The 15754-nt window shown below is 40.2% G+C and overlaps 1 protein-coding gene and 1 long non-coding RNA gene across 2 annotated transcripts in view; one reads left to right on the top strand and one right to left on the bottom strand.

Annotated features, from left to right (window-relative positions):
• The window catches only part of LOC116699098 (phospholipid phosphatase-related protein type 4), a gene marked incomplete at its 3' end in the record, with an annotated part of 127033 nt that overhangs the window by 72531 nt on the left and 38748 nt on the right, over positions 1–15754 (bottom strand). Inside the window, 2 exon segments of the mRNA XM_032531497.1 lie at positions 447–582; positions 14945–15118. Coding sequence (XP_032387388.1) covers positions 447–582; positions 14945–15118 — 310 coding nt within the window.
• LOC116699103 (uncharacterized) lies at positions 12575–14724 on the top strand. Its single transcript, XR_004334367.1, has 3 exons — positions 12575–12658; positions 13015–13021; positions 14714–14724. It is a non-coding gene; the product is annotated as an uncharacterized LOC116699103 (long non-coding RNA).

The following is a 15754-nucleotide window of genomic DNA, read 5'->3' as shown; positions in this document are numbered from 1 at the left end:
TCATTCATAGGACATATCTCTCCCCCGTGAAAATGCACCACATGAAAACAATTAACAGCACTTTGTGTACTTTCTGCCCAATAAAAGCACAAGGTACATATCTTCACATGATCTGGGAGTGCAGGCTGAAATTCAGCCATGGTGTTCTGTCCAGAGATGCAGTGACTCAAACCTTACTTAAAGTAAGAGGAACTATGAGTAAAATTAGGGACAGATGTGAATAGGAAAAGCTATTTATTTTCTCCTTTGTTTTCATGGCATTTCATTTTGTTTGATGTCAATGCACAGTGTGACTGTGCTCATTAGTATGCTCAAAGTTAGCCTTTTGGGAAAGAGTAAAGCTGAACCACAAGGACCTGGATGTGTAGCATTTTTATCTGGAAAGTATTCTGCTATTATGGATGCCATCTGTAATTCTTAGATACACCTGGCACGCATGGGTGTACCTTGGTGGCTGTTGCTAATTGTTGATTGGCTGACATTGGGTAAGGAGGAGAGGGGGGGCTCTCTCAGGGTGGGGGTAGGTGCTCGACTTCTGGACCGATCCTCACTGGGCTGGAAGTTGCCCACTGCATACACACCCTGCATACACACACACACACACACACACACACAGTGAGAAACAGAAGAGCAGGCATTAAAAAGAGTTTGGCAAATTTCAAGGCAGGACATACTCAAAAACCTGTATTTCACTCAAAACAGCATGGATGTTTGTTTGTTTTCAAGTTTGTATGCGTGTGGTAGCACCAGAGACTAAATAAAATCAGATAAAATAAGGGATTTCTTTATAATATGGGCACTTTAAAAATAAACTGCTATGCAACAAAGTCAATATTTAACTTAATAAAGTGTTACAATTTAAAGTGGTAATACTTTTGAATCCTGTTGGAAAATAAATATTAACCATGTTATTTGGGACCATGCTGCCCATGGACCATCAGCAGCCGGAACCACTGAGCAGCGCAGCAAAGCTTTGCTTTTTTGTTATTATTTTATTATTTTTCTCCCTCTCCCTCCCTTCTGTTTCACTTTGTTGAGTCTGGGGATAAAACATCAGGCCAGAGCTGAGGCAACCTCATGGTGAATTCCTGCCATTAGAGCAAAATGAGATCCACACTGACCCTGTCAACAATAATTAAATATTTGCCAAATTCCATGATGAACTGCATGCCTCTGATTGCCCTGCCATTGCCGATGACACGCTTAATGATACCTTTGGGGGGAGGGGGGTACTCAATTGTTATTTCCGTAACAATCATGTATCAAAAACTGAGGAGGACACGCTGTTGGATGCTATCCTCCTCTCCTGCTCTTTCTACAAAGCCTAACAAATCTATCTCTATCTCTCCCTGGCCCTGTCTTTCTGCGTGAACAGCACTGGTTGAAGCATGAAAACATAGTAAACTAATCAATAACATAACTAAATACACTGTTCAGCACTGTTTCTGACTGATACCGCCGGTTCAGGCTGGTCCTCATCTTCAACACGTCCCTTTTTCAGTTGCGGAAAATACTTTTCAATACTCATCTGGATTGAACAGCAAACATTCAATGACATACAATTATTTATAATAAGTTTATTTGATTCACAGCTGCTACATATAGTGTTTTGACCGCGACAATCCAACTGCATTTTACTGCAAACTTGCGACTAGTTAACTTTCTAAAGCAGGCGTGCATGGGTCTGTGTTTTTTGTCCCCATCTGGTTTGGACTTGATCTGGGATGGTTTGCGGGTGGGTAAGGGACTTGAAGGGAATTAGCATACTGTCACAACTATGCTTTGTTCACCACTGCCTTCGCTGTATGTCACTAATTGTGAATTTCAAAAAAATACTCCAGACACAGTTCAGCAAATAGTTTAACAGTAAATGAAATGCATCAGCCAGCATGTCTCTGGTGTGTGCCATTCCAGCACAGTACTGCATCAAGGGACATTATAATTAGTCAACAAGCACCAGTTTTTTTTTAGGTCGGGTAGAATCTATCTCTGTTGATCCCGATCGATTTTTTTTTGCTGCTTTCATGGCTGCACTAACGTTACAGCTGTAGCGCACTGGATCTACGTTTTTACAGGTAGATCTGGCACCCCGGGCCTGGCTGTCAACTGGGCACAGGTCAAAAACACGAAAAGAACGAAAAGAGTGAAAATTACAACAGGAGAAAATACTGGTATTAGCATTGTTGTCAGAAAAGATTTCAACATCATGCATGCATGTTTTCTTGATATCTGATGACGCATTGTGGTCATTTTTTGATTTATTACAGTAAATATATTACACACCGTACCTTTAACATCCTCTAATATATAAACAGTAGACAGTAAAGGGGGTGCTTCTCTCTGGTATGGATAGTTTAATTATTTTTATATTCAACAATAAACACAACCTCAGTCAGTCAGTTAGACAGCAGAGAGACAGAGAGACGGACGTGAAGCAACAGAGCTCAACAGTTTGGGACCCTAAGGCGCCTGAATATAGACTACATGAATTAATACATATTATGATTAGGATCACATCATTACACAGTAGGGCTGTAACAATATGCAAAATAAAAAACAAATCGCAAAACTGAGCTCCACAAACCTGTATGTGGAGCTGAGTGAGAATGCTCACCCTAATGCTAACGGAGGTGTAACGTAATGAATGGCCGCTGTTCTTACTTGGGTACCTGGGTCCTTTTTCCCGACAGTTCAGTAAACTGCCGTTAGCGTCCTTGGCACCAGGGTTAAGTGCTGACTGGGCTGGCTGCTAGCTGGCTGGGGGCAGACTGTGGATGTGTCCCCGGCCGGGGCTGTAATGGTAGTGGATGGTTGCTAGTTGACTGGGGGCTGACTGTGAATGTGTCCTTGGGGCTGTTGTCAGCTCTCATCCCGAATAAAGCCTTGTAGCGCTGGGAGTGGGAGGCAGTGGTGTGCTAGCTGGCTAAATTACCATTTGATTAGTTGTCTATCTATCAGTTAACGTTACTGATGAATTCGGGAGTTAGTCCGGAGTTGTTAACCGTGGTCAAAACAACATTTTAACCACCAAGAATTAGCTAATGTTAAAGACCTAGCATTAGCTACTTGCTTTTCAACCAGCACCTTTACAGTAGGCACCAAAGCACTTTTCCTTTTTGTTCCCCCTACAGGTTGGGAACAGAAATGACCGTTACTATTACCATTACCATTATACTTATGGCTCATTCCAATGGGTTAATGAACCACTGAAACGAGTTTGGAAACATTATTTTAAGGTACAAAAGAATCTTTGGTGTTGATTGATCAATACTGAAATCAATCAATATCAATAAATAAGGTGTCTGTTGTATAATTGTGTTGCAAAGTGGAGTGTAATCAATGACAAAACAATGAAAGCTCTGGGTGAGACAGTCTTGACACCATTAGGGAAGACCCACGTTCACTCAGGCAAGTTAGTCTTATCCTCAGGTTAAACGTGACACGTTGCGACAAGGAGACAGGCAGATTATTTAGTATTTACCAGCTAAGTTAACCTTTATCAGCGGTATTTTGTTGTTTATTGAGCCTCAAATCTTGCAACTTCCTTTGAAAGATTTTTAATGTGTGTACTTTTGATTGAAAAAACTGCTTATGAGCACCCGCCCAACTTTACCTATGATTGTCTTACCATGAAATTTTATTCAACCTCATCTGATCTGTTGGTCTGATAAAAAACCCCAGCTTCAATTATATTTTTCGGCAGTAACAGTAACAGCGTTATTAAGAAGGGAAGAGTAATCAATTAGATTTACTGAAAAAGTAACGCGGTTAGTAACGTAGTTATTCCCATCACTGTCTGTGCAAGATGAGCATGACCTTTATGTGACAACAATATGCATTTTCAACTCAGACATTGTTTGAATTCACCTAGCCTGTCTCCTACTCACCAACACTCGATTGATCACACACAAAATGAATGAGCTACAACTGTAACTGCTGCGTGATGATTATTAAGAAGCTTGGCTGAACATCATGGACGGCAGCTAGCAGCTAACAGGGCAAGCTAGTTACTGGCAGGATGGAGACAGGCTATGTGAATTTAAACAATATCTGAGTTGAAAACGCATATTGTTGTCACGTAAGGGCCCTGCTCCACTTACACAGACATTTTAATGGCATTTTGTGTCTCTTAAAAGGCACAAAGACACTCTAAAACTTGCCCCGTTAACTGCCGTTTTAGCTCAGTTGAAGCTTGTACACGTAGCTGCAGATACTCAGTGTTGCCTGCACCAATTCAGGTCGGGGTTTTTTCATTCGAAAGTACACGCATATTTATAGAAATCAAGATTAATGTAACAATTGTCCGGAATTCTCCTTTAAAGACTGATTCTGCATCATCTGATGTAGAGTTAGTGTTCCGGAGCACAACCTCACATATCTGCAGCCAACGTTTCCTCCTGCAGGATGAGGCCCAACAACAAGGGTGTAGGCGGCTGAACAGGGCGGTGTGAGTGTGTGAGTGGGTGTGTGTGTAACGATTTCAATTCTGCTCATGAGTTTTGCGGGTATGCAGGACCTGGTTATCCGAGTGTGTGTGGGCTGAGGGTGATGGTGTGTGGGAGGTATGAAATGTCCACCAGATTCCACACATATACTGTTTATGTCTACTTCATGCAACTGTACTGGATACTAGACTGTAGCCTGTCATTGTTAGTGTACCAACAATGGAAAATGACAAACTCAACAGAGGAAATCCTTTGGCCTCATCCATTATTTTGTCAATTGTCACGCTTTAGACATCTGCTTCGGTTATATATTGTTGATCAATGTCATATCTGACTTTTAAAACTAATTTGCAACTTGCACCCCTGTTTTGTAAGAAAAATATCACAACCCACTGGGATTTCAAGACTTTCCAAAGGCAAAATAAACTGCGACATTACTTAAATTACAGCTGGCAAGAGCTTGAACAACCTTGATCAATGTTTCTGGAGTACTACTACCCTGAATCCACCACAGAATAATTACCCAATTAACAATTAGGTGAAAGTTACTGCAGCATGCCACAAGGTTGCAAAGCAAATATATTTCCCACAACAAACTAACTTGGAAATGAACAGACATGAGGAAGATGAGATGCTTATTGTGTCTCAGTTTACCCAACAGTGTTTACCTGAGCTGCAAAAGAGACAAATATTATCGGAGTATTGGCAGCGGTCATACACTCTCTCACCTCTTTGAGGGTGAGCAGTGACAGGACATGTTCACTCACAAAGTCATGTCAACCAAATCAACAACAGTGCGAGTCTCAGAGTGACAAACAGCGGCGAAAGCCTCAACAGCTAATTTACCCTGGAAATAATGCTCACGCTGGTCCATGAAATATGACAGCTGTGGTATGGCTGAATTGGATAAATTAAGTGTTTAACAGACCCCAGATGAGACAATAAGCTAACATTAGCACACCCCGCAGTCCCTTTTGAATCTGACTCCCCGCAGCAGGAGACGCTGTATTCCCTCCGACACGTTGTATTAACGTCACTGCTTAAAGGTGCTATATTTAATCAAAAAATGACCACAATGTGTCATCAGATATTAAGGAAACATGCGAAGTTGAAACACTAGCTTTTCTGACAACAACGCTAAAGCAAGTATTTTCTCCTCTTGCCCATTTTGACAGCCGGGCCGAGTTGCCAGATATACCTGTAAAAACGTAAACCCATACTCGACAACAAACTTGATCAACAAAGATGGATTCATTCTGTCCACCCTAAAAAAAAAAAATTCAAAAAGGTTGCATAACAACGGACAAGGTAAAACACGGGTTAAAATTGGAGATGCATTTAAAAGATGGAGACAGCTTAGAGCCCAAAAGGACGCTGCGTTGACTAATTTCCTCCTGAATGGACAAGCATTGAGTTTCATTCATTTGTTATGGCTAATGTTTATGTGCTTGTATTAAATTATAGAGTACGGTCAGTTATTCAGGAATAAAAATGATGACACAACCGGTGAAGTGTTCCTGACTGGTTACTAATGCCGCCATGCTAGTACATGCTAATTGCTAATGTAGGATCCATGTCATATGCCAGAAACCGTTTGACTTCGTTGTAATGGGAAAATGCAATTTAACTGACAAAACACCCCATAACCTAATTGTTGGGTTGGAAAATAGTGTTCTCTACAGGTCGCTTTGGAAGGCATGTAACGTTATGTTATGTTGGCCAACGTTACCATCACAAGCTTCAAGGTGTATGATATGTATGACAGTAAAATTAGTCCCACTTTCTTACAAACTTAATGCCATAATGGGTAATGTACTGACTGTACAGTGTATAGACAAGCTGGGTTTGGAAGTAGTGGTACTAACAATCTCCCCCCTGCCCAAAATTGTTCCCCGATTCTGTTCAGCGGCCGTAGCCGACAGACAGTGACTGTGCCCTGAGTACAGACGACCAAGAGGTCAGTCTTTTTTAGTGTAAGTGACATTAAGCCAAGAAAAAATGGCTGTCAGTCGGGCACAAAGCTATGCAAGGTTGCGGTCTTTTTAGCGAGAGTTGTTTTGGTTTTTAATTCAGAAATTATCAACAGTCATAAAAAATTACAAACAATTCACTAAGACTATGGAACGAGTCCCAGAAGTGGGCGTTGTTGTTCCAGTTGGTCTATAAAAGGTGACTGTCAGCCACAGCAGTGTAGTGGTAAAAGAGAGGTTGGTGAACTATAAATTCTGTGATCAGGTGGACCCTGACGCGGCCACCGGTAGGGTGGGCAATGGCCTACCAGTGTATGTGTATCCTGATAACATTACTATAAGCTATCATTTGATGGTACCAAGGGTATCACTGGTTCCCTCATAGGTCACACAATCACTGTTCAATCCATACATTAATCTAAGATCTTGTTAAAAAGACTCAAGAAGGAATAATATGGTTGAAATCTTTATGGTTTACTGAATGACAAAACAGAGAGAACAAAAATCTTTAAGAAAAAGAGAGAGAGGGAGGCTTATATCCATGGGCTTCCAATGCAAAACAGTTGTACATTAAGATATTGCATTATGCTCCTGTCTTTTTCTTTCTGGCAGAATGGTCAAGTACAGTACATTCTCAAAGGTGTTAAACAAGTAAACAAATACAATATGTTGAATATAACATGGGCTCACATCTCACATGAAGGTATACTGTATGTAGCCCTGTAAAGGGAAAAGTCTTTAGCCTGGTACAGGCTAGATTCCCTCTGAATCTCCTGTACTGTTGGGCCTTTAGAAAACAGTTTCCACATGCTCCCTACATTAAACCAGCTGCCTAGAATTAATTAATATGACAACAATGCCCACAATGCCTCTTTGTCCACTTGAAGTGATGGGTTGCAGAGGCATGTCCATGTGTCTGTGCTTTACCAGCCGAGATTTGACATACTCCATTGGGTTCCACTTTGACAAGAGAGGACCATTCAAGTTAACAAACCTCAACGATGAGACACTTTCGATCAGGTGTCTACATCTCAGTGATGATGACATTCATTAAGCTGAAACCTCGCTCGCATTCTGCACTGCTCACAGGGATCAGGCTGAGAATGTTCGTGAAGTTTTCAGGTATCACACTAGAGTCGTCTTTATAATCCCTGAAGCCCTCGAGCGCTTTCCTTTGGTCAAGCCTGAACCTTAGTGTGAGCTGATTGATGCAAGCTTCCCCATTCTGCTCATGTAAGCCAGTTTTCTGGATTGAGAATTTTATAGTGATCAAGCAAATCTGTATACTGTGTGGTGTTCTCAGCTGATCCATCAAGGTGTCTGCTTGAGCCAGTGCTGAACAACTTGTCCTCCGACGAGTGACTGAAAGAACACAGATGAGTCTATCTGTCTTACCCTCAGACTGGTTGTTAATCGAATGTCAACTCCTGTCTCAATGCAGCTGAAAGAGCTTCTTGTCACCTGAAGCGGTCTTCATGGATGAAAGAATGCAAATGGTTCTTCTCACAAGTTGGTCTGCTTTTTAGCCATTTCTCTTCTTTGCAAGTTCAGGGAAAGCTGGGAAATTTCCTCTAACGTGTCATACATTAAAGCTAAATCACAAAGGAATTATTGTGTCTACATTTTGGCAATCAGACCTCTTTACATAGCCTTCTCATTTTCCTCTCTTGTGCTATCCACAGAAGCAGCAGTAAAGTGCTGATGCAAAGCTTTGTACGAGTTCCATACAGATTTCTTCCCTAGCACGGCACTTGCTTCATCACAAGCAAAAGCAATTACATTGGCATTGAACATTGAAATTCTCATCTAGTATCCAAGTTTGGAGGCACTGAAGCAAACTCTTTGTAAGATTTTCAGCTGACTGGCTTTTCAGCTCAACTAAATCGAGTTATATAACTGTGGGCACATCATTTATTATGTTAAAAACACTACTAGTGCCAATTTCTTGCAATATTTCCTTTGCTGTGTGATCATTTATACCTTTTGCAGTATAGTATATAGGAATGGTGGTGCCCATGTTTGAGCACCACCAGCTCCTGGTAGTCTGTGTATGGCCTGTTCTTTGCTATGATGTATGCTGTTCAAAACAGTGAGGCTGTCATCTCTGCTTACTCCTTCACTTGTTTTTGCATGGAAACATCCATTGTATTTTCTGTTGCCTTGTGACTATGTGATGTCGAATGCTTGTAAATTTTGCTCCTTAAGCATGACAGATGATATTGCTGATATTGCGGCTGTACATAATGTTAGTCTGCGATCATTCACTCGAGAGAGACGATAGATGCCCGTCTCTTTAAACACTCCAAGAGATTTGACAGTTTAACAAGTACGACACCCAGGAAAATCACCATTGACAATAAGCCAAGGGTTAGCTGTTTTAAACTGACTGTCTTGCTTTTCAGTCCAAATGTGTGGGTGACATCTCTCCTCTCTCTGTTCCTTCGTCCTCAGCTTCTCCTCACTTAGTCTCACCTCTCTCTGTTCTTTCTCTCTCAAATTGTCCCGTCTCTGTTTCTTCATTCTCTTTGTCTTACCTCTTTTCCTCCTCTGGTAGCCAGTCAGAGTAAACTAGCCCAGTTATTCCTGTAAGGTCTTTATTATGTCTGGGATTTGAATCCATGTAGCATCTTTCACAATTAGTTGTGAAGGCATTGTACTCTAGATTGTGTTTTATGGATGAGCTAGTTATGATGAATTAAACTACAAATGCGGTTGGTTAATATTATAATAACATTAACTAGCTGACAAGCAAAGGGTGCTTGTTGTCACTAACTTTTGGTGGCTTAAATGCCAGAGAATGCATGCAATTAAATCCAGTTATTTATCTGGCAATATATCCTGAATTTTACTTGTAACATAGGCTTATAGGAAAAGGTAGAGGTAACTTGCAACTTTGTGTCTGAAAGGGGTAACCTAAACAACGTTGTGGCTTGTTAAGTCAGTGACAGGAATCTACCGTGAACCAAATTAACCTGAAAAACATGAAGTTTAGAACTGTTTTCCGAGCTCACTCACTTTGGGCTTGTAGCCGAGGCCGTTTGCTGTCATCAGTAGGAGGGCACTTAAAAAAACTGACAAATCCATTCATTACATGAGACGTGATGTAGTGTAGGCTAGTGACTGACGAATCTTTGAATCTCTGCTGGTTCCTGCTGGCTACGCAAGAAATTTGTCAAAACTGATAGCAAGCTACCATGATGTAGGCTACGTCCTCATTCTCATGACTGCTACCAACATAAACAATGAACACATGCTAACGGGTATCCTCCCAAAATGGCGGAACGGGGAGGATGCCGTGATCTCTGGGATCGGGGCGCTGTGTGAAATCTCCTCGTTCTCAATTCCATAATGCAGCGCAATATGGATAGACTTTGTCTTAGGTTTAACAACCTATGAAAAAACTAAATTAACAATATTAAACTAAAATGGCATATGCTTAATTTAGAATGGCTTAGAACGATAGGCTATTTAGATGAATAAATACATGAATAAACACTATTTCCGAATTTTGAAAGCTGCGTAAACAATGTTTACGTGCGTTTAGCCTCCAGCACCGTCTTTTATAACATATACATAGCAGCATCTAGCAACCCCGCTGAGCTGCGGATTTATGTCTGGCAATGTGAGATTAGCATCAAGCTGACATTGACATTGTGTGACGTTGGGTTGAGATTTCTCAAGCTGGCAACTCCCGTGAACTTCGGCGCAGGGGATTGTCAACTATTTTCAGTATTTCAAATTTGAACTGTAGTAACCATTTAAAAAAGCTAGATGTCAGTATAACATATTGGACCTTTAAAACTTTTTCCAGGTTATTATCCACATACCGCTGGAAAAAAACATGAAAAAATGTTGTAATGTTCCCTCAGCATTTTGTCTCGTTGCAAAACTGTATCTAAAATGAGCAGTGAGGTTAAATTTGTTTACGTAAGTGAAAATGTAATCTGAGATTCACATTTCAATATGTGTTATGTAACATTATCTGGAATTGTTTATAAGCAATAATTATATAATATAAGTATATATTTGTGTGATATCTGTAAAGCTGAATAGACTAAAACGGATTTCATTCTGATCTAAAGACTGTGACAGGAAGGACACCCTTACTTAGAATGTTATTTTAAGACATATGTTTTTAAAGGGCCCATATTATGCTCATTTTCAGCTTCATAATTGTATTTTGAGGTTGTACCAGAATAGGTTTACATGGTTTTAATTTTTCAAAACACCCTATTTTTGTTGTACTGCACATTGCTGCAGATCCTGTTTTCACCCTGTGTGTTTGTGTTTGTTTTAGCTACAGAGTGAGACATTCAGGAGGACATTCAGAAACCATATCTCACTCAAAACAGCAGGGATCGTTTTTTTCTCAGGTTTGTATGCATGTGGAACAACACCTCAAATTTTTTCCTAATATGAGCAATTTAAAAAATGATTGCTAGTTGACGTTTTGCACCATTACAATATTTATAGGCAACTAGTCATCATATCTTCCGCTCCATGAAACACATAGTAATGCTCAGTAGTACACATATATGGTTCTTAATTGTATTTGCATTGTACTAAAATGGATTCATTTTCAATGGGTACAAATGCGGCTGAAACGGGTGCATCCCAAATGTTTCAACATTACCATTTTAATATAACATCATAGTCATTATGGCCTTTAAAAAAATGTTTTTGGGGGAGTGGGGGTATAGGCCCCTTTAAGCTTTTGTCCTTAATGGCATTGTTTCCCCATTTCTTTCACTTTTACTTTTACTTTTATACTTTTACTCAAGTAAAACACTTGAGTTAATACTTGAACTTCTACAGAAGTACTGTAGAGTATTGAATGAGAATACTTTTGACACCTCTGGTATTTAGTTCAAATATACATATATTTTTGGTAATAAATACCAAAAAAAGTTATTGGCATTTTGTGTCCCAGTTTCTGTCTAGAGCCAGGTTTATGACTAAGTGGGGGCTTGTTCTGGCTTTTGGTCCCGTTTGTGCCATTTAAATTAATTGTAACACTTGTGGATTGGTTCAAACTATAGATTTCTGGAATATAATAAAGCGTATCATGCACATGTTTGTTCATTTTAATCACACTCAGGTACATGGAAGCTCTGCTAAAGGGTAAATATATTAAAATCTAATAGTGTTTCATGTTAGCCTCTGTTGTGAGTGTATTTGCTTGGCTGTTATTGTTTTCCTTTCATTATGATTCAGTAAATATCGCGTGTTAACCGGCTGGTGCACATGTGAATAAAGTTGCAGTTATGCATCGGTGGCCCAATGGTTACTTTGTTTTATTGTTTTTGGCGGTAAACTGTTTTGCTCATTCATGAGTGTTGGGACTAAGGGGAAGGCACAACGCTTTTCGGCTGACTGAACAGTGTGAGTTTGCAGATTTTTGATGGCTCAAGTTTGTAGGTATTATATAATGTAATTGTAATATAAGTTATGTATTGTTTTATTTGAACTGATAGTGACTTTAATCCTATCCTGTTACACTGTTACATGCTGGGAACAGGCAAGCAAGAAGTCTGATGGGTTTTTTCATGCTGATCCGTAGGGCTTTAGTGCATAATTACCCTGTGCAAGTAGTGGAATGAATACTAGGTGGGCGCGTAGTTAGTGGGTCTCTGTGTGTTTAAGCGTCACTGCTTGTCTGGCCCTGTTTCAGCGTGAACAGTTGGTCTGTTCTGTAAGTCAAAATGTAAGAAATTGAAGCTTTTGTTGCTGCTTTGTGTTGAACAGTTTTACAGATTACTGAGCGCTATCATGTAGCTGTGGGGGATAAATGTCCAAAAGAAATGTTAGATAGCTTTGAACTATGAAATCAGAATGCGTCCAAAAGAAGATGATTGATGATGATCATTTCCAACCCTTCAGCCAGTCATCCTGCGGAGATTTACTAGAGGGTAAACACAGACTTCTGGGTACTGGAAAAGTTCATCTGCATGTACAGCAGAACAGAAAGTCAACAAACCATCTTTTAAGTCACCAGCTATTGCTAGCAGTAGCTAGCTAGCTTGGTTGGCAGAATGCTGAACAAGATATTTGTTTGCGACCAACATGTTTCAGTTAACTTTGAGAACACACATTGAAAGGGTCAGAGTTTAAGATGAAAACACGGACAACAGCCAAAAACTAAAGACTACCTATTATAATTAGGGTTGGGTACCGAAAAGCAGTGCTAATAGGGCACCGGTTCCAACGTAAACAATACTAACGAGACCGAATAAGAACAAAAATGTTGTTGCCTGACTTTTTTTTACTGCCCCATGGTGTTCCGGAGTCAACATGCTTGATGTCAGTGCCGCTACTCAGCATACTTGTTGATCAGAACTGATAGTGAGAGGATCAATCAAGATGCCAAAGGCAAAACACTATAAGGTTTGGCTGCATTTCACATCTAAGGATGCAGACTCTGTGACATGCAACAGACGCCTTAAACCAATGTCATGCAAGGGAGTCAAATTTGATTGATGAAACACCTGGGAAAGCTAAACAATGCACCGTGTTTGATAACCTACGTGACGCAAGGCCTTCAACAGCAGCAGCAGTGTCAGCCTCGCCGGACAAATTGAAGACAGTCCCAGCCCTGCCAGTGTGGTGGTGGATATCACAGATGATGATGACGACAGCAAATGTAAATGGACTGTATTTATATAGCATTTCTCTAGACTTAACGACTACTCACAGCGCCTTTACATAGTACAGGAACCATTCACCATTCATACACTGTGGCTGAGGCTGCCGTACAAGGTGCCACCTGCTCATCAGATAAACACTCACACACTATACACTCCGATGCAGCATCATCAGGCAACTCGGGTTCAGTGTCTTGCCCAAGGACACTTTGACATTGGACCTCAGGGCCAGGGATTAAACCACCAACTTTCCAAGTGGTAGAGGCCAAAGCTCTACCACTAAGCCACAGCCACCCCTCACAGCAGCCAGTCCTCTTCGGGTAAGTCTAGTAATTTAAAGCATATCAAGTAGGCTAGCAAAACCTGTTGCCATTCAACAGCATGTGTGACAACGTGACAAGTCCAATTCTTTCACTCAGTGTCTGCTGACTTTCTGCGCAATGTGAAACTCATAACATGTTGTGTATCTATGCAAAATGTTTTAACAAACAATTTAATATTACCATATGTTACTTGCATTTATATTGTTCAAATATTTATGTTAATATTGTGTTCAATTTGGCCCTGGAAATAAAAGGGTATTGTTTTTTTTGACAAAGTGTTTGCGGTTTAGTTTTTTTAAAGGTCCCATGACATGGTGCTCTTTCTATTCTTTTATATAGACCTTAGTGGTCCCCTAAAACTGTATCACAATACTGTCTCTTTCCCAAAATTCAGCCTTGGTGCAGAATTACAGCCACTAGAGCCAGTCCCACAATGAGCTTTCCTTAATATGTGCCACTTCTGAGTCTGTAGCTTTTCAGGAGAAGAGGGGGGGGGCAAGGTGGAGGGTGGGGGTTTTGCAAACTGCCAGTTTACTCATTTGAAAGCCATGATGTCTCTCTCTCATGGGCCGACCAAATTCTCTGGGTGGCCAAAGCAGAGAAAGGGGAGGTAACCTTGCTCCTTATGACCTCTTAAGGAGCAAGATTCTAGATTGGCCCATCTGAGCTTTCATTTTCTCAAAGGCAGAGCAGGATACCCAGGGCTCGGTTCACACCTATCGCCATTTCCAGTCCCTAGGGGACCATAGGCAGACTGGGGGAACACATATTAATGTTAAAAAACGTCATAAAGTGACATTTTCATGCCATGGGACCTTTAAGTACCGGTTCGAGAACCGTTTAAGCACCGGAACCATTTAAAAAAATACAGGAAAGCCACCAGTATCGGATAAAACCCAACCAATACCCAACCCTAATTATAATGTCCTCAGTGTTAGCATTGACAACTCCTAAAGCATCCCCTGCTTAATTGACTGTTTTAACATAAATGGGACCATCATTTACTAAATGAACGTCATGCTGTATTGGTAAAGACTTGAAACTTCAGATTGAGACCATAAACCCATTATTAAAATGTTTACTGAGTAAGAAGTCAGAAGTAGGTCTTATTTTCCCATAGACCTCTTTTTGACAGGACAGTTTAAGAACCCTATATACCAGCGTTTCTCAAATGGGGATACGTGTACCCCTAGGGGTACTTTTAAGTACTGCAGGGGGTATGTGAAATGTTTGCAAAAATGCTAATTTAAAAATAGGTCATGCATAATTCCCAAAACAATTAAACTATAATAATTAATTAATTAAGTGATGGATTCTAAACATTTGAAATTTAGCATTTAAAGTTTTTTTTTCTTTCAAATATGGTTGTTGTTTAGTGAATCCATCACTGCCGGCACTGTGTTGTACCTCTTTATAGAGACTTTTTTTTTTTTCTACCAAAAATGTTTTGTGCTGGTCGGGCTACTTGGCTTAAAAAGCAATTCAAAGAGGGTACAATATTGAAAAAAGTTTGAGAAACATATATATTGAAGATGAAAATGCTTGTGAGTGGCTAACTGTGTTACCAGATAAAAGGCAATGGCAGCTCCCAGTAACCATCCACAGTAGACATCGACAGGATGGTTTCTGAACTGGATGATCCGGGTCAGCCCGGCCAGGATGGCCAGCATGACGAAGGAGAACACCAGGAGAGGCTTCAGCAGCTTGGCAGAGTCTGTCAGCACCGTGTTGAAGTACATCTGAAACACACAGGGAGCCAATCAGGATCAATAGTGTAATCCCACATATTTTAGATTAGTGACATCATATTCAATCCACACTTGTGATTAAAGATATTGGTAACACTTTATTTGAAGAGATGTGCATAAGATTGGCATGACACCATCAATATTATGACATGAAACCTATCATGAACCCAAAGGAGTCATTTTGAGTGTTCATTACCAACCTGTTGATGTCTTTGTAATGACAAGTTTACATTAACCTAGACAACATACTGTAAATGTGTCATGACAGGTTTAATAATCAAACTGTAATAAACTATTTTGCTTTATGTCATTAAGAAGTTGGTTATTACATTGGCTGTCATGACAGCATTATAATTGTGTCAGAAATATTTTTCCTTGCCCTCACGTGAAGTGAAACAATTTGGACGTGTCATGAAGTTTGATTTCATCATCAAATGCTTATATGACGGTGTCATGAATATTATCCGTATCGTCAAGTAAAGTGGAACCATTTGGATTTGTCATTAAGATGTCTTGCTCATATGATGCTTATTGGCTTTTTCCCTTTCCTTTATTGTGTTAAAAAAAGTTTTAGGTTTACAAAGTGAAAAAGTCCCCCCAAAGGGACTTACCATCTTCCAGAGAAAA

Source organism: Etheostoma spectabile, chromosome 12 (genome assembly GCF_008692095.1).
Source record: "Etheostoma spectabile isolate EspeVRDwgs_2016 chromosome 12, UIUC_Espe_1.0, whole genome shotgun sequence".
In the NCBI taxonomy this organism is placed as follows: Eukaryota; Metazoa; Chordata; class Actinopteri; order Perciformes; family Percidae; genus Etheostoma; species Etheostoma spectabile.
Note: the sequence above shows the minus strand (reverse complement) of the source record. Positions and strands in the feature narration are given on the sequence as shown.